The sequence below is a fragment of the Hakea prostrata genome, chromosome 6 (assembly GCF_041222555.1).
Source record: "Hakea prostrata isolate BN-2017 chromosome 6, UWA_Hpros_2, whole genome shotgun sequence".
Taxonomy (NCBI): Eukaryota; Viridiplantae; Streptophyta; class Magnoliopsida; order Proteales; family Proteaceae; genus Hakea; species Hakea prostrata.
The window spans coordinates 12,105,753-12,123,597 of record NC_142605.1 but is presented as its reverse complement, the minus strand read 5'-3'; the positions used below and the strand labels follow the sequence as shown (position 1 = coordinate 12,123,597).

Genomic DNA, 17,845 nt, shown 5'->3' with positions numbered 1-17,845 from the left:
TACCATGATTGCGACTAACTGTATTATCTGGTTAGAAACCCACACGTAATATATTACACGAAGGAGACCCAACATTAATTTGTGGTTTACTATGGAGACCGACACACTTTTTAAAGATTAAATATTTTCAATTTCCTAAAATTTAATTTTTGAAAGTTTTGAATGGTAATTAAGCGATAGCGACAAATTCTTTCACTCCTGCATTGTGGTCCTACTAACCGATCATTGCCACTTAAAACCTAAGGGGGAAAAGAACGGTCCCTGGAAACTCGACTGCGTTTTTCTCTGTTCTTCTCAAACGACCCTTTAACCCTAGACGACGAAGTCGATCCCTTTAGTGTTCGGCTACTGGGTTGAGCTTCTGTGTTGCTGAATTTACTAAGTCTGGGACAAACCGATGGTAGCTTGTGGATCTCGTAGGTGATTTGGAGTTCATTTTGCCGAAATTGTTACGTCAGAAGACGGGAGAGCTGAGAGAGGGAAAAAGCATAGCAGTTAAGAGTTGTCGACAGAAATAATGGCGGCCACCAAAGTTATGATTCTTCCATTGATGAACCCCTTCGGTTCTGCTTCTCGAACTCCCCAAAATCATGCAAAAGTGAAGCTGTATACCGTCAGATGCTCTGTTTCGGTCTCCTCGGACAATACGGCTGTCTCGGGTAAATCTAACTCATCAATACCACTTCTGTGACTTCTTTTTCGTTTGCATGCCTCTTTGTTCATCTCAGAAGCTGGTGGGTTTTTGAGAGCAAAACGCTGAATTACTTATATTTCAAGGATTCCTCTCCAGTTAACGATATTACAGGAAGTGGGAACTTTGGAGCAACATTATGATGTTTGAATTGGGGAGTGGTGACATAAATTAGACCAACTTGTCTCCTCTGATGTTGACATTGGTGTTAGCTGTACATTGGAAATAAGAGGTTCTTTGGGTATTCTGTATTTTGTTATCTTAATGCATGGAAAATTTTAAACCAGTTGCAATTGGCTAGTAGGTGTGCTTTTAAAATTTTTCTCTCCTTCAAAATGCAATAAAACAATATTACTCATTTTCATTTAATCTTTTTCAAAGTACAGACTCAATACAAAGACCCTGGAAGACCTCAGATGCCAGACTTGTACTTGAAGATGGTTCTGTGTGGAGGGCAAAGTCATTTGGTGCTAGGGGAACCCAAATTGGTGAAGTGGTGTTCAATACATCTTTGACAGGGTAATGGATTTTTTCCCCCTGATATCGATGGTTATTTATTTCCTTTTTTTTAAAGAATTTTTTAGCTCTTTGTAAGAGGAAGCATATTATTTTAGAGCATCAGATCGACCCAATTGAACCATATTTATCCATTTCTTGGTTTTGGCTGAAGATTTCTCACCCCGCTTTCTGAACTTTGATATCTTGAATCAAATGTCCAACTGGTGCTGTTTTACAATATATAAACTAGAGGTTATCGTCAAAATTCTTAGTGTTGTTTATATTCTTTTATACTGTTGCTGGAATTATAGGAGAATGTTAGTTTCAAATTCCAATTTCAATTTTAGAGGTTGAATGGCACATTTCATTGTTTGTCATATGCATGTAAGTGAGAATCTTGTCATAGTTCAGAATATCTGAGTTCTTAGCCACTGTTAGAGGATGAACCAGAGTGGGGACTCTTGATTCCCCTTCATGTTCTCAAATTGATCATTGGATCGGTATCCATGTGACGTGGAAAACTGTAATGACTTAAAATTTTCAATAATTTTTGTTGTTTGGTTGGACGATACTTATGGAAAGCTTGTCAGATGCATGAGCGGGATAGATGTACTGGCATTGTACACGTTAAGAAACTTTATTAATTTTTAATGTGCATGCTATATATGAGCTGCTCTGTTAGTGGTGCCTTTATAGGCATGCTCTTGACCGATCCGACTTGCACATGGCTTTCTGGATACCAATCAGAGGTCTTTCATCATTCTGGAACCTTAATTATTTTCAGAATTCAATTGATGTCTGAGAGAAGCATTAGGATCCTCCTCTCTTGGGTAAACCAGCAAATGGCTTTAGGTACCTTGTGCCTTGGTCATTTTTGAAGCCAAAAACATCATGGCCTGTGGTTTTTTTAGTGTTCTTGAAACTTTTCATAGTGGATATTTTGTGAGGAAAAAAATTCTAGGTCTTTGAAGCTGTTTTGTTTTCTTAACTCAGATTCTAAGTTGGAACAATTCACATGACCTTGCCACTGTTAAGACATCTTCCTGTAACACAGTGATCACCCAGTCACATGATCTTGCCACTGTTAAGACATTGTCCTATCAAAATCCTCAGTTCAGCTGTATCCACTGTGCTTTTAGGCTTACTGTCATATTTTTTCCTTCGAAGGATGGTCTATGACTCTATGGGGGATGTTTTGAATAAAAGAAGAAGAGAGAGAGACCTAAAGGGCAGCCATGGGTTGTGTTATGTAGGTGTTGGATCTTTGATCCGACAGGGCTTCTTTGTAATGTGCCCCATTTTAATAAGGCCTAAAATATTGTTAAGATTTAGAAAAATGGAGTAATGGTTTTTTAGAGTCCAGTTTTGAGTCAATTTCTTTCATTATTTTAGTTTCATTATCAGTTTATGTTATATTATTAGTTACGAGAGAGAGGCTGCAATATCTTCTTCTTTTCTTCAATTTCTTATCCACCATCCCCTGTTTTATTGCTCTGAAATTGTCTGCAAATCTAAGAACTGATCGGAGTATTCACTGTTGTTGGACTTGATGTCTGCTATTCTTCTTTGACTGGCCTATGCTATTTCAAGTGCCTGCAGGAGAAAAGATATGAAACAACAATAACTCTGCTACCTTTACTCCTTGACCACCATCACCACTACTAATGGAGTAAAACAGTTGTTATTTTTGATATTCCTGCTAAACCTCCACAGTTAGAAACTTGATTTGGGACGGTGAAAATAATGGTACATTTGCCGATGTTTAGATATATCATATATGCAGATTCAAAGTAAATATGGGCTCACTGTATGTGTATAGTTCAAGGCCTTGGATGCTTGTATACTGTGTGCCCTAACTCTCATGTGGTTTGTTGCCCCGTTTGGTCTGTGATCATGTGCAACTTATTATGCAGGTACCAGGAAATCCTTACTGACCCAAGTTATGCTGGCCAATTTGTTTTGATGACAAATCCCCATATTGGAAATACTGGTGTTAATTTGGGTTGGTGAAGTTTTCTATTTTTTCATTTATAAAATCTTACATTTGTTCTAGTTTTTTCTCCTTAACAATCAACAATGCCTTTTACTGAATAGATGATGAAGAATCAAGGCAATGCTTCCTTGCTGGTCTGGTGATCAGAAGCTTAAGTATAAGGTACATTATTCCATCAATTCTGCTGCTTTAAAGTAATTTGTCTAATCATTGAACTCACTCCTTTTTTAAGCTATTTTTCTCCAGTACCTCAAATTGGAGATGCAAACAGACTCTTGGTGATTATTTAGAAGAAAGGAACATCATGGGTATATGTAAGTCAGTCGCTATAATTTATGCTCCTATGCTTCAGTGAGTCTAGTATAATTTATGGCTCCTATGCTTCAGTTAGTCTAGTATTCTTCTGATCTCAATTGTTAATTATTTTTTTCTTTACATGTTGAGTTATTCCTCAGACACTGCTTTTTGTGTAACAGATGATGTGGACACACGTGCAATCACACGTAGATTAAGAGAAGATGGAAGCCTCATAGGTGTACTCAGCACTGAAGATTCCAAAACTGACGAGGAGCTATTACAGATATCACGCACATGGGATATTGTTGGTATGGTAAATTCAATGTTTCATTATATGAACGCAGCACTAGTTTAGGTGTTCAAACTCTGGTTGAGATGTTTTGGAACACTGCCAGATATCATAGCCTTTTTCTTGATGTGATTAGGTGTTGATTTGATCAGTGGTGTCTCCTGTAATGCCCCATATGAGTGGCATGAGAAAATAGATTCTGAATGGGAATTCATCACCAATGGAAGAGCTGGGGAGAATTTTCATGTTAGTAGTTTAATATTTGCGCAGAAAAATTTTAATGTGAAATACTTGAGAATGATTTGACCTTCTAGGATTCATTTTTAACTTTTATTTTCCTTGTGTCTTGGGGGAAGGTTGTTGCATATGATTTTGGAATCAAGCATAATATACTGAGGCGTTTGGCTTCTCGAGGATGCAAAATCACAGTTGTCCCTTCAACTTGGCCAGCTTCAGAAACTCTCAAATTGGAGCCAGATGGAGTCCTCTTTAGCAATGGACCAGGAGATCCATCTGCAGTTCCTTATGCTGTTGAAACAGTGAAAGAAATTGTGGGAAAGGTTCCTGTGTATGGAATTTGCATGGGTCATCAGTTACTTGGTCTGGCATTGGGTGGTAAAACTTTTAAAATGAAATTTGGTCACCATGGAGGAAACCACCCGGTACGCAACCTCCGGACTGGTTGTGTTGAGATTAGTTCTCAGGTGTGTCAATGTTTCTTATTATTCAAGTAAACTACTTCTAACTTGAAATTACTTCATAAATAGCTGAGTGGTTGTTTTGTGGTCATAATTTTAAGAGTTGTGTTTTCAATTCAAATTAGAAGCAGGTTTGTTGCGACATTCCATCCTTCTTATTAGCATTCTCTTAACTTAATGAATTTTTTTCTTTCATTAAAAAATAAAGAAAACCTTTGTCTGGCAGAATCATAACTATGCAGTTGATCCTGCATCTCTCCCTGAAGGTGTGGAAGTGACTCATGTCAATTTGAATGATGGAAGTTGTGCTGGTCTTGCTTTTCCTGCAATGAAACTTATGAGCCTTCAGTATCATCCAGAAGCATCTCCAGGTCCTCATGATTCAGATCCAGGTAAAGAACTAATACTTGTGAACCTTACTGTAAATTTTGCATACGTGGATATGTTGGTTGTGGGTTGGATACCCTTGGTATCATTGTCATGCATGAATTCCATAAAGTACATGTGTTATGATTTTGGGGGATAATTTGTATACATTTTGATATTTGTGGGAATAAAGAGTCATAACACAAAGTACATTCATACATGAAAACTATATATTCTCATATTTGTCTGAAATGTGGTAATGCCATCCCTGCAGCTTTCACAGAATTCTTGGAACTGATGAGAAAGGAAAAATAACTTGGGACGTTTGCACGAGTCTCATGCACTGCAAGCCAAGGTAATACTGATTGTTTTTATCCCATGGCTATGGTGTCCAGCAGTGCTTTCTTTTGCATATTGCACATGCTTATCTCTCCTCTCTCCTTTTCATTATGGCATAAACTTATATTTATTAGAGAACCTTTTGCCATTTCTTGGGACTAACAGTGATAGAAACTACTTATATGTTCTCCGTGTTATTGGAAATTTGATTGTCTTTTATCCTGTTCTATGCTGGCAACATCAGTTAGACATGACCTTCATCAGCTCTGATGATTATTGATTAAGAAATACAGTTACCAAGTTGTGGATTTAGGTCCTAGGACTTGGCAGTGGTTCTCAGTTTAGTCAGTGGGCCTCATTTTTCTTTTCATCTGATGATATGAGAAATGTATAATCGAGAAGCTGAGAATATCATTATCAGTGATACAAACTCTGTGTTTACTAAGCCTAGGCTTAAAATCTGTGTTCTGTGCTGCTCCTACATAGTGCTTTTCTTGTTTTAGAATATTACGACTTCAACTATTTGATTGTGCCATAAATATTAAATAGAAGTGGGAACTGCAGTCCTTTCTCAAGATCCAAATAATCATCTCTTAAAAAATTTTCCAGACTTCTGTCGTAGGGCTTCCCACCTGTAGTCCATAAGAAAAAGCTGTACCCTGTGCACAAGGCTACAGCGTCTTGAAGGGTCTTGTGAGGGTTGGATGTGCAGCGTCTTCCTCTTGCTTCTAGAGAGGCTGATCTCATCTGCAGTCTGTACTGCCACCAATTCCTTGCCATACTTGTGCCTCTGCTTCTTGAGTACTTCCTGCATTATCATAGTTCATACATGTTGAAAAGAATTGATCATTGAAGATTATTGTTACTTTCCACCCTTCTTTCTTTGAGAATCAAACCTGCCATCACTGATTGTCGTTGGATGATCAACAGGAGGTAAATATGAAGGTGCAGGTATGAGAGTATAATGTCTATCGTTGGGTGATGATGGATGGAGGAGCTTGAAGCATATCATGTTCTCTACTATCCCTGGCAGGTCAGAGGAAATAAGCTAAATAATAAGATTTTGGTCCTCTTTTGGTGATTGAGGTACTCTGTTTTTAGGCTTCTGAAAATAAATCAGCAAGGTTCTGTACAAGAATGTTTTCTTTACGGTTAGCCAGTGAAACAGCGTCCAAAATGCTTTTGATGTAGTTACAAGAGAATTTGTTTCTAATTTTCGATGCACTGTTGGCATAATGTCTTCAATTACCAAGGAACTTTCATGGCTTTGATTTTGTTGGTATTCCCTCCGGTAAGAACTCTCCATAGAAACAATTTGAATTTGGGTGAGTAGGATTTCTAAATGCTTGGTGTCTGGGAGCTGTATGTGTAACGTCTAGGTACGGCTCCGTGAGATGGGATGTGGGTGTTGACTTGCATTTTGTCAGCGTCACTCCATTTTTAATTGTTTTCACTCCTTTCTTTTTTTTTTTTTTTTTTTTGGTGGGGTGGGGGGAAGGAATTAGTGGGAAGGAAATTATGTGATTAGTTACTTTTAAGTTTTCCCTTACAAAATTAGCCAATCAATGTTTTATTTTATAAAACTAGTTAAAATTGAGTTTGCATTTACAAAACTAGCCAAAATATTGTTTTTTCACTTATTTGGACATTTTCTCCCTAAAATTGACCATACCGGCATATGGATGAAAATTTCCAAAGGGTATGGAAGAATAATGACTTTTTCCTTTCGGACAAAATAGTGATTTTCTTACTTGATGTGATCAAGGGGTAAAAAATGTCAAAAAATATCAAAAATCAACATTTTGGCTAGTTTTGTAAATTCAAACTCAGTTTTGATTAATTTTGTAAAGTGAAACATTGAGTGGTTATTTTTGTAAAGAAAAACTTAAAAGCGGCTAATCACTTAATTTTCTCAAAAAAATATCAAGCTATAACAAAAACTCACACATCAAAGCTAGAGCCCGAATACCATAGAAAATTCCTGTGTGACATGATGTTTTGTGTCGTCTGTCTGTTGCAAGCCTAGTTCGGTAGCTATTCCCTTCATCTGTTGATTCTACAAGGTTATATGGTCAAATGATAGGGTAATTTAGGTTTGAATGAAGCCATTTTTTTAAAATGACATTTTGTGTGTATCTCCCACTGGTGTTACCTAGTTGAAGAAGGAAACTGGAAGGAGATGAAGATATTTTGGTTATATGAAGGATCTTGTATTTTGAATTTTTTTTTTGTTACCAAGGGGTCAAAAGTAAATACCCTAAATGAAAAAAAAAAAAGGGGTAATTTTCATATGGACCCCCTGAGGTTTGATCTATGTCACTTTTAGTCCAAAAAAACTGAGACTTTGCATATGCCTCTCCTGTACTATAGAAAAAATCAATTTAAGGACAAATTACCACTTTTATGATGAATTTTCCCTTATATTTTTTAATTTAAATTTTTTTATGGGGTGAAAGTTTATTAATTTACAAAATAGATCCTCCTTCATTACCTAATTCCCAAATCCCTGGTTCTACCTAGTCTAAATCCTTATTTTCCAAACCTACTCTGCAACTCGTGAGCAAGCGGTGTTAAGGTACTTACGATTTCTACTGCTGCTGATCTGCGAAAAAACTTGGTGCACCCTAATGACGAAGACCTAAAACATTTCCAATCGGCGAAGAAAACCTTTTGGGGATGTCAGATTCCGTCGACTCGTGGAGTGGCTGATCACCGTAAGTGGTGGAGTTGAGGACTGATCCAATTCCTTGGATAGAGAATGCGCCATTAATAATCGCATCAGGATGTGTGATAAGGCAATCATCAATGGTGAAATTCGAAATGGTGTTGTTAGTCACAAGGATCGATGTATTCCCGAACAGAGTAGCGAGACGATAACCAATTGGTAACCTCAGAAGATCGGAAAATGTGAGTTCTTGAGGAACAATATGGTAAAGGATGATTGACGAATCGAAGTTACGAGTCAGTGATGTGGCCGTGCTTTGAACGGCATCGTCGGTCGAGATGAAGAAGGTTGCAGTCATGGGGAAGGTAGATGGATCTGGTGTAGTGAGAATATCAGCCCAGCTTCTAAAATCATTTGCTCCCATTATAGCTTCAATGATGTTATGAAGCTGTTCCGGTGACATTTGTGGATGTTCCGACAACGTTTTTTGGTGGGGATGGTGGAGACGTGGTGGTGTTGCTGTGAAGAGAGGGATGGTGGAAACGTTTTTGTTTGAGATAAGAGGAATATGGAGCAACTCTTTCTCTCTTGATCTATCTGCAACTCTGCGAAGCCAAATGTGAAACAAGTCTCCAATATTTCCTATTGTTGAGCCTTGTCATTTTAGTGACTATGGTTTCCACCCCCAGATCAATTATTTCCAGGTACACTCATTTTTTAACTATTTTTCTGTTATGGGTTTTTCTCTCAAATTTTCGTCTCACCTTTCTTTTCTTGTATAAAGGTTCTGGAGGAAGCTCGAAAGCACAAGAGGGATACGGCCAGATTCGTTGATGCTCGCACTTCAAGTTCACAGAAACCCATATCGAAAGAAGACTCAAAGAAGAGAAAGCAGCAGAAGAAGAAGATGATGTGGTGGAGAAATGCTCTGTTGTTCTGGAAATGGAAGTGGGCTCACACTGAAAGACCCAATGTTGAAGAGAACAGTTTAAACAAAAGCAATCGAGTTTGCAGAGGATCAATGTCCAAACCTGTTTACATTACAAAAAGCAAGAGAAGTGCTTCGGCCACGCCGTACCGGATGAACTGTAGACCTGCATTAGGGCCGCTGGCTAGAACACTTTTTCAGGCGACGAATGGGGAGATGGAGGTTGAGATACCTTACATTTGTCTCAGAGACGTCAACATGGAATTGGAACCACAACACCACCATCAAATCTCAACATCCGCCATGCCCATGGCCATCTACTTGATTTTGTAAATCAACAAACTGTAAAATGTAAAAAAATAATAATAATAAGGGCAAATTCGTCATAGAAGTGATAATTTGTCCTTAAATTAAATGACATAGACCAAACCTCAGGGGTCCATATGAAAATTACCCAAAAAAAAATGTAATCCTTGTGCATGTGTATTAAATGCATGCTTAACCTGCTGAAAAAAGTGGGGGTGGGGGGAAACAATGAGTTTAAGGGCATGCGTTGGGACTTGGGGTATTGAAAGCCGGCTTAGGGAGGCCTTAAAATTGGTGTGCCGTGTAATTCCTTTGATCACCTGGGTCTTTAATGATCATTGGATTCCTTTAATTTGATTTACATCCATTGGTAAGAAAACAAGAAGGGACGCTTGTAGTTAGCGAGTAGATGACTAGCGGTTGTGCTTTTGGTCGGGTGATGGCAGTTTCTTATGTCTTAAAGGCTTAAAAGCATTCGTATATATCTTTCCTTTTCTAGCCCCGAACTTATGATTAATTGGATTGATGCAACCTTCATTAAAAAAAAAAAAAAAAAAAAAAAAAAAGGAGAAAGAAAGAAAGAAAAAAAGAAAGAAAGAAAGAACGGAGATAGAGAAACTTGTAGGGAGTCTTTGGCATTTTTTTTTTTTGGATAAAAGATCAAGTTCATTAAATAACCTGAAAGCATTGACAACTATTAAATATTGTTCTATTATAGTCATCCGTTAGATTAGATGTTATATTAGCTAACTTTCAAAACAAGTTTGGAGCATTGGGTTTGGGAATTTGTTATACTTCACTGTTTTTGTTGTCTTAGCAACTTTCATTAACATAGGTTATTCACCAAGAGATCATGTTCCTCTTGATGGCCGTGATAATAGAGCTAATAATTGTTGGTGGTTAGTCCATATTTCTTCTATTTTTAATCCTTTTGTTGCTGCTTTGTCCACTTCAACTTGTAACCCAAAAAGTGTTGCCTCCAAGATTTTGTTTGTATTTCTTTTTCTAAAATTGACAAACTGTAGGTGTCCATCCTTGCATATTCCAATGCTCTATCCTGCCGTTCCTAGTCGCTGGTTAAGTATCCCTGCACATATCAAAACATTTTTGTCAATTTGTGGTATATTAATGCAACAATTTTCTACAAATTCTTGAGGTGCCACATAATTTATGTATGTTGCTAATTGTAGGGTATTTTCCTCTTCCTTTTGTAGTTTTAAAGCTACTATCCATGGATTTAAATTTGCTAACACCTTGAGGGGATTGGTATTTTTGATTAAAAACCCTTTCATTTTTTTCTTTCCAAATAAAATAGCATGAGATTATGAAAACAGACATAAACAATTGGAGATTAGACATATTTAATTGTGAGCACATATTTTGACACAAACTCAGTAGAGACGTATCACTCCAATTTAAACAGTGAGTTTAAGGGCATGCGTTGGGACTTGGGGTATTGAAAGCCGGCTTAGGGAGGCCTTAAAATTGGTGTGCTGTGTAATTCCTTTGATCACCTGGGTCTTTAATGATCATTGGTTTCCTTTAATTTGATTTACATCCATTGGTAAGAAAACAAGAAGGGACGCTTGTAGTTAGCGAGTAGATGACTAGCGGTTGTGTTTTTGGCCGGGTGATGGCGGTTTCTTATGTCTTAAAGGCTTAAAAGCATTCATATATATCTTTCATTTTCTAGCCCCGAACTTATGAGCCTTCATTCTTTTTAATTGGATTGATGCAACCTTCATTAAAAAAAAAAAAAAAAAAAAAAAAAAAAAAAAAAAAGGGAGAAAGAAAGAAAGAATAAAAAAAGAAAGAAAGAAAGAACGGAGATAGAGAAACTTGTAGGGAGTCTTTGGCATTTTTTTTTTTTTGGATAAAAGATCAAGTTCATTAAATAACCTGAAAGCATTGACAACTATTAAATATTGTTCTATTATAGTCATCCGTTAGATTAGATGTTATATTAGCTAACTTTCAAAACAAGTTTGGAGCATTGGGTTTGGGAATTTGTTATACTTCACTGTTTTTGTTGTCTTAGCAACTTTCATTAACATAGGTTATTCACCAAGAGATCATGTTCCTCTTGATGGCCGTGATAATAGAGCTAATAATTGTTGGTGGTTAGTCCATATTTCTTCTATTTTTAATCCTTTTGTTGCTGCTTTGTCCACTTCAACTTGTAACTCAAAAAGTGTTGCCTCCAAGATTTTGTTTGTATTTCTTTTTCTAAAATTGACAAACTGTAGGTGTCCATCCTTGCATATTCCAATGCTCTATCCTGCCGTTCCTAGTCGCTGGTTAAGTATCCCTGCACATATCAAAACATTTTTGTCAATTTGTGGTATATTAATGCAACAATTTTCTACAAATTCTTGAGGTGCCACATAATTTATGTATGTTGCTAATTGTAGGGTATTTTCCTCTTCCTTTTGTAGTTTTAAAGATACTATCCATGGATTTAAATTTGCTAACACCTTGAGGGGATTGGGTATTTTTGATTAAAAACCCTTTTATTTTTTTCTTTCCAAATAAAATAGCATGAGATTATGAAAACAGACATAAACAATTGGAGATTAGACATATTTAATTGTGAGCACATATTTTGACACAAACTCAGTAGAGACGTATCACTCCAATTTTCACTGCGTGGCCGCAATGGCCCTACAACATGAATTCTTTTGACCCATTTACATGAGATTAAGATATGACATGTTGTTTCTACTTCCTTTCCGCATAGTGCACACTCCGGCTGAGTATGCAACCATTGAGCTAATTTTGCCCGTAAAGGTAATCCTGCATTTAAGATACACCAAAAGAATACTTTAAATTTTGGATGTATTGGTAATTTTCACATGTGCTTCTACCAATTCGTAAATTGGTATTCATAAAGCGTGAAACATTGTTTAACTATTTCACGGAAGGCCATTTTGATTGAGAATTCTCCATTTGGAGAGATTGTGAGAGATTGTAGAGGACCAAGAATCTTCTTGATCCAATAGAGGAATTGGAAATGTTATAATAAGGCTGGGGTTTGGAGAGGTTAAAGATATCTCCCTGTTAAGACTTTGTAATTCATTTGCTACTTCTGCCACTGTCGTCTATTGTGGTCATCTTGTGAAGTTTTGTATTGTTGTCATGCAGTGTTTTTGAGGTTGTACCCATGGGTCAATCCAAAATGAAGTTCGCTTGCCATTCCCAACTTTGCAAGCCACCATATTCCTTAACTGGGGGATGATGCTTGTAATACTATTCCATATCTATGACCCCTTTTTTGTGTATACCTTAGGATAAAAAAATATTTCGTTCCTTGAAATATCCTGCTTTAAGAACTTGTACCCACAATGCTTCTGGATGTGAAAGTATTTGCCATCCCTGTTTTAATAATAATGCAGAATTGTAATCTTCTATTCTTTTGAAACCCATTCCTCCTAAGGCTTTTGGTTGACAATACTTCCCCCACACAATGAGATTTAGTTGTTTGCGTTTGTTGGGTTGTCCATTCCAAAATCTTTAACAAATTGCATCTATCTTTTTGCATGTTGTCTTCGAGAATCTTAGACATTGCATTTGATAGAGTGCTATTGATTGAAGTGATGCCTGCATCAAACACCCCTCCCTACAAATGACAGGTTTGTAGCCTTCCAAATTGCCAATTTCTTAGACATTCAATCCATCACTGTTTGCAACGTTTTAGCTTTCCCTTTGCGCGGTATCAGATTAGATCCGAAGTACATCATCTCTCCTTTGATTTCTGATACCCTCAAAACTAGTATCAGTTTTCACTCTTCTTTCGGTACATTCTAGCTAAAGTAAGCTCCACTTTTCTTGAAGTTAATCTCCTGTCCTGTTAGAGCCACAAATAGTTTCAGTACCGCTTTTAGAGCCAAAACTTCTTCTGTGTCAGCTTTGCAGAATAAGAAAGTATCATTTGCAAAAAATAGTTGGGATATTTTTGGGGCGCCCTTCCCAACTTTTATTCCACTTAGAATCTTAAGAGATCTGTACTCATCTAAGAGGCGTGATAATACCTCATTATTAGTAGAAAAAGGTATGGATTGAGAGGGCACCCTTGTCTCAGCCCCCGTGATCCAAAAAACCATGAGTACATGGATCCCTTAATTTTGATAGAAAATGTGGGAGAAGAAATTAACTCGGCTAAAGTGTCTTTGGCATGTTATGTGCCCTACTTTTGACAACTACTAAAATTAATTTAAAATTGAAATTCATTGTGGATGGCTGAAAGAGTAGTTTCAATTCAAAGCTGAAATAGTTACATTCTATCAATTTTGAGCCGAGTTCTAATTAGCAGGTGCTAAGGGAAGAACTTGATTGCTACCTGTTAGCCCACGGGAGTAACTTAGTTATGTTCTTGCCATCCTTGTTGGCTGCCAGTGAAATAAAATAGAGTTTTTTTAGGATGCCACTTAAGTGTGCCTGTGATTCTTGAATGTCGATTTAAGTGGGTAAAATTCTATGACGCCCACCTTGTAATTTTTTGCATAATTTCAAGTTACCTACTGTTAGTGGTCAAAGGTTTGACTGTTACATTTGTTGTTCAAGTGACTAATATACCCTCTATATGTGTAAAAAGACTAAAATATCATTTCACTCATTAAGTGACCCAACCCCCTAAGTAGGGGAAGGGACTCATCTTTTTCCTATATCTAGTCGAAAACTCCACCATTGCGGCCCCTCCTGTGCCGACGACCACCATTCCTCTGCCGAAGATAATCTCAAATCCCATCGATAACTTCGAGAGAAGAAGAAGAAGAAGAAGAAGAAGAAGAAGAAGAAGAAGAAGAAGAAGAAGAAGAAGAAGAAGAAGAAGAAGAGAGAAAGGCAGCTGCATAGAGAGCTTTGGTGTGTGCATATTAGGAGACTAAGGTGAACTTCAAAGACATTAGATTTCGAGAGAGAAACAAGAGGGAGGGAACATTATCCGTTTACAACTTCATATAAACCCCACCAAGTCCTTACCTTCCAGAGACTAAAAATAGAAGGAAAAAAAAATTGCAGAGAAAGAGGGGGGGGGGGTGAGAGAGAGAGAGTGAGAGCGAGAGAAGGAGAGAATGTCACGCCCCCCCCGCGGGGCCCCCTCTCCCCCCCCCCGGGGGGGTGCCCCCCAGCCCCGGAGGCGCGGGCCCTCCCCGCCCCGCCCCCCGCCCCCGCCCCGAGTGATCAACCTCCCACATAAACAATAACATAATCATGAACAACCATAACAAGAGTGCGGAAGATAAATCATAGATCCAATAATGAAAGAATGAATCATAAACGAAACGGAATAATAGATATAATCAGAGTGTCAAACAGATAAGTAAAGTGAAGCAAAAATCCCACTTTACATCCAGCGGAAAAGTAGCTCTAAAGAATAAACTAGATAAAATCTAATCCCAGTAGCAAGTACATTGGGTAACTAAATTATTCTCCACTTTGTAGACGACATCCTTGTAGGTGTAGATCTCATAGATAGCACAAGGACGCTTCCACTCAATGGTCGGACTAAGCATCGTACGGAGCATAACCACCCGTGGGACTGAGTAATTGTGGTAACCGCAATCACCTTCCTGGAGATATGCCTCTTCGCCTTGCGCTTCTTCATAGGGACCGTCATAGTACTCCGTACACTGCAGGATAGTCTAACAACATTGTACAATAAAGGAATGAGTTTCAAAGAAACTCGGTAAAGGCGATTAAAATCCATAATAACATAAATGGCGGGATTCCAGAACAATCATAAATGCAATATGATATGAGACAAACAATGAATGAATGAATCTAACTCTATGTATCTTTGGTCTCTATTGGCGGACATGCTTTAAGTCATAGCACCGTACTTCTTTAGGAAAGTCCACTCACATCCTCAACCATTTAAGATATCTTGGATTCTCTCACGGATCATTTCACCGGTCTTGAGCAGCCGATTGGTAATGGGTCCTTCATCCCTCGGGACAAACCTTGGCGGGGGTTAAGTCAACACACTCTCTCACAACCATTTGGTATAAGTGCTTGGCGCATGTCGGGGTAATACCTAGCCAAATGCAAGTCTTCTACTTGGTTACATCAAGTCGGATCCAGATACTTCCATTCCTCGTCCACGACGATCCTTTCCGGTATCCTTCACACTAGAGTCGGCGTATCCTATGGCACCGACCAACTCGGACTACGGACTCATCAACCCTATTGGTTATCCACATATGGTAAACGGGAAGCTCTCACGTCCTCTCACGGGTTGGTTACCGGTCTTAAGCGCCCGTGAGCCCAAGTCTAACCATATGCAACCCTACCAACAAATGGCCCCCACAATGTGATTCTGTCCTCTCACGGGTTGGTTACCGGTCTTGAGCGCCCATGAATCCCCATTGCTACCACGGGTCGTTCGGTCTCAATACCCCTCCGATTAGGGTCGACATAACAGGACATCCTAGCCAAACACTACTAGACAATCCTATATATGTCATCCAACGGTTTAGGAAGGTGTCCGGAGGGCATCTCCGGAAATATCCCATAATATTCCCGTAGTAGTCCAAGGACAGAAGTGTCAAAAGGACACCTCTCCTTTCCAAACCATACGTAAGCATACACATGCATCAATTCATATCATCACATATATGGTAACTCCATATATGGAAAGAAATCAGTATAACAATCACTTGTATAACATTGGTAAGTAAATCATACATGAATCAATTCAATATGAATAAGTAATGCTACTGTAATCAAAGTTATGCAACAGTAGAATATCATTGCAAGAATCTAATTTAGGAAACATATTAATGATATTCAAATATAGAAACTAAATTCATGCTATCTATGTAATTAAGGAAATAACCATCCTTACCTTTTATAACTCGCAAAGAATCCAAAGAAATCAAGTAAGATCTTGGCAAACTTGAGAAGAAGGTCCTAAACAAGTATATACAACATATTAGGAAAGATCCCTAACAGAAAAGATATCAAAACATCCGAAAGCAGACCAATTCAGGAGTTGTGTACTCATTGGTCGAGTGGATTGGTCGAGTGGTCCGGTCGACCAATCGTCGACCAATGCGGACGATAGCTTAGAAAATCAGAGTTTTGAGATATGAAATCCGAATTTGGTGGTTCAAAAGGGTACTAATCAAGGGGTAGACTACATCAGTAGTATTCTAACATAAAGGGGACCTCAAAACACTAATCAAATCAAGGTATCAAGATCCAAATTAGGAAACAAAAAGTTACCATAAATAAATCAAACATGGATCTTGATGAATTTTGAAATAGAAAACAAAGATAAGAACTATAGGAGGATGGATCATTGCTTTCGGTAATGAAAACATGAAAACATGCATAGGTCTTCATGGAATAAGGCTTAGAAGCATAAATCTAAATAAGGAAATAAAACCTACCATATATGTACTATCATGCATCATGAAGAACACATAGTAAGGTAGAAGAGAGCAACTAGAATTCTATGGATTATGGATCATAGAAAGAAAACACAACCATTAACCACTAACATGATCAATGAAAGAAGATCCAAAGAGATCGAGAATTCAGATTAGGAAATTAACGAGAGATTAAATCATGGTTTGATCATGAATCCTTCAAAAGCTTGCAATGATCATGGTTAAGATCATTGTTCTAGCCTTAAATCCTTAGGATGATCATGAGAACATGTTCGAGAGATGTTTGCAACAGAGGATGCAGCATCTCTTCTCACTGTCTCAACTCAAAAAGGAAAGAAAAACAAAGATGTAGGAGAAGAAGAGAGAGTAGACATACCTTTTGATGCAAAAAGAAGAGTTCCGACGAAGATCCGCCAAGAAAACTCCAAGGATGCAAGAGAGATGACTTGCAGAGGTCTTTGGTTCGTTCCGAGAGGGTTTGGAGGCAGCAAATACGAAGTGGACTCGAGGTTAGACTTAAATAGAGCAAGAATCAACCTAATTGCCAAAGACGACACCCATTGGTCGAGTGGATTGGTCGTTGCCCGATCGACCAATCGGTCGACCAATGCGGCAACAAGGCCAAAACGGGGAATTGAAGGCCCGGATCAAATCCAAACCTAAAGGGGTTTTGTACACAAGTCAAGTGACTTACCTAGTAGGTAGAAATGCCTTCAAACCAAGATAGAGAGCACTCCAAGTCCATCAACTAATTAGATCTTCATCGGGATTCTGTTTCCATAAATAGAACCTCATCATCAACCTTCATGGATTCAAAGCCGGACACCAAGTCCTCCTCTGGGATGGCCCAAAGCTGACTTCTTACTTTACTTCGGGTCATCGGACCTACAAATAACAAGGTTTCCGGGTCAAGGTTAGGGCTGGGTTTCACATTCTCCCCCCTTAAAGAAATTTCGTCCCCGAAATTGAAAGCGTACTGTGCTTCCAAAGAGGTAAGGAAACTTCTCCTTCATATCTTCTTCCTTCTCCCAAGAAGCTTCTTCGAGGGGTATGGTTCTTCCACCGAATCTTCACCAAAGGAATGGCGCGATTCACGGTTGCTTGTCCTTCCTATCCGGGATTTCGGCCGGTTCTTCATCATAGGTCAAATCAGCACTAAGTCCTTCGAGTGCTTGCTGCAAAATGTGTTCCGGATTCTCTATGTATTTTCGGAGCATCGAAATATGAAACACATTGTGCACACCAGCAAGAGACGGAGGTAATGCTAATCGATACGCAACGGGTCCAACCTTTTCCAAAATCTCGAAAGGTCCAATGTAACGAGGGCTAAGCTTTCCCTTAACATTGAATCTCATCACACCCTTCATTGGTGAGACCTTGGAAAGAC

General features: G+C 38.3%; 1 protein-coding gene and 1 pseudogene across 1 annotated transcript; both read left to right on the top strand.

Annotated features, from left to right (window-relative positions):
* Positions 1-218: 218 nt before the first annotated feature.
* LOC149012254 (carbamoyl phosphate synthase small chain, chloroplastic-like) lies at positions 219-6,490 on the top strand. The gene is made up of 11 exons (XM_089159277.1): positions 219-659; positions 1,078-1,210; positions 3,103-3,191; positions 3,284-3,344; positions 3,429-3,496; positions 3,659-3,787; positions 3,905-4,014; positions 4,125-4,472; positions 4,693-4,858; positions 5,107-5,187; positions 6,102-6,490. Exons 1-10 carry the CDS (start codon positions 518-520, stop codon positions 5,145-5,147), a joined length of 1,287 nt encoding a protein of 428 aa, XP_089015403.1. The 5' UTR covers positions 219-517; the 3' UTR covers positions 5,148-5,187; positions 6,102-6,490.
* Positions 6,491-8,453: 1,963 nt separating this feature from the next.
* On the top strand, positions 8,454-9,097 carry LOC149012253 (uncharacterized; annotated as a pseudogene).
* The last annotated feature ends 8,748 nt before the right edge of the window (positions 9,098-17,845 follow it).

Excerpts from the sequence above, each read along its gene's own strand:
- LOC149012254 (XM_089159277.1), top strand. The coding sequence starts at position 518 with ATGGCGGCCACCAAAGTTATGATTCTTCCATTGATGAACCCCTTCGGT. Across the intron at positions 4,015-4,124 it reads GAGCTGGGGAGAATTTTCAT|GTTGTTGCATATGATTTTGG; the intron begins GTTAGTAGTTTA and ends TCTTGGGGGAAG. Across the intron at positions 4,859-5,106 it reads TCCTCATGATTCAGATCCAG|CTTTCACAGAATTCTTGGAA; the intron begins GTAAAGAACTAA and ends CCATCCCTGCAG.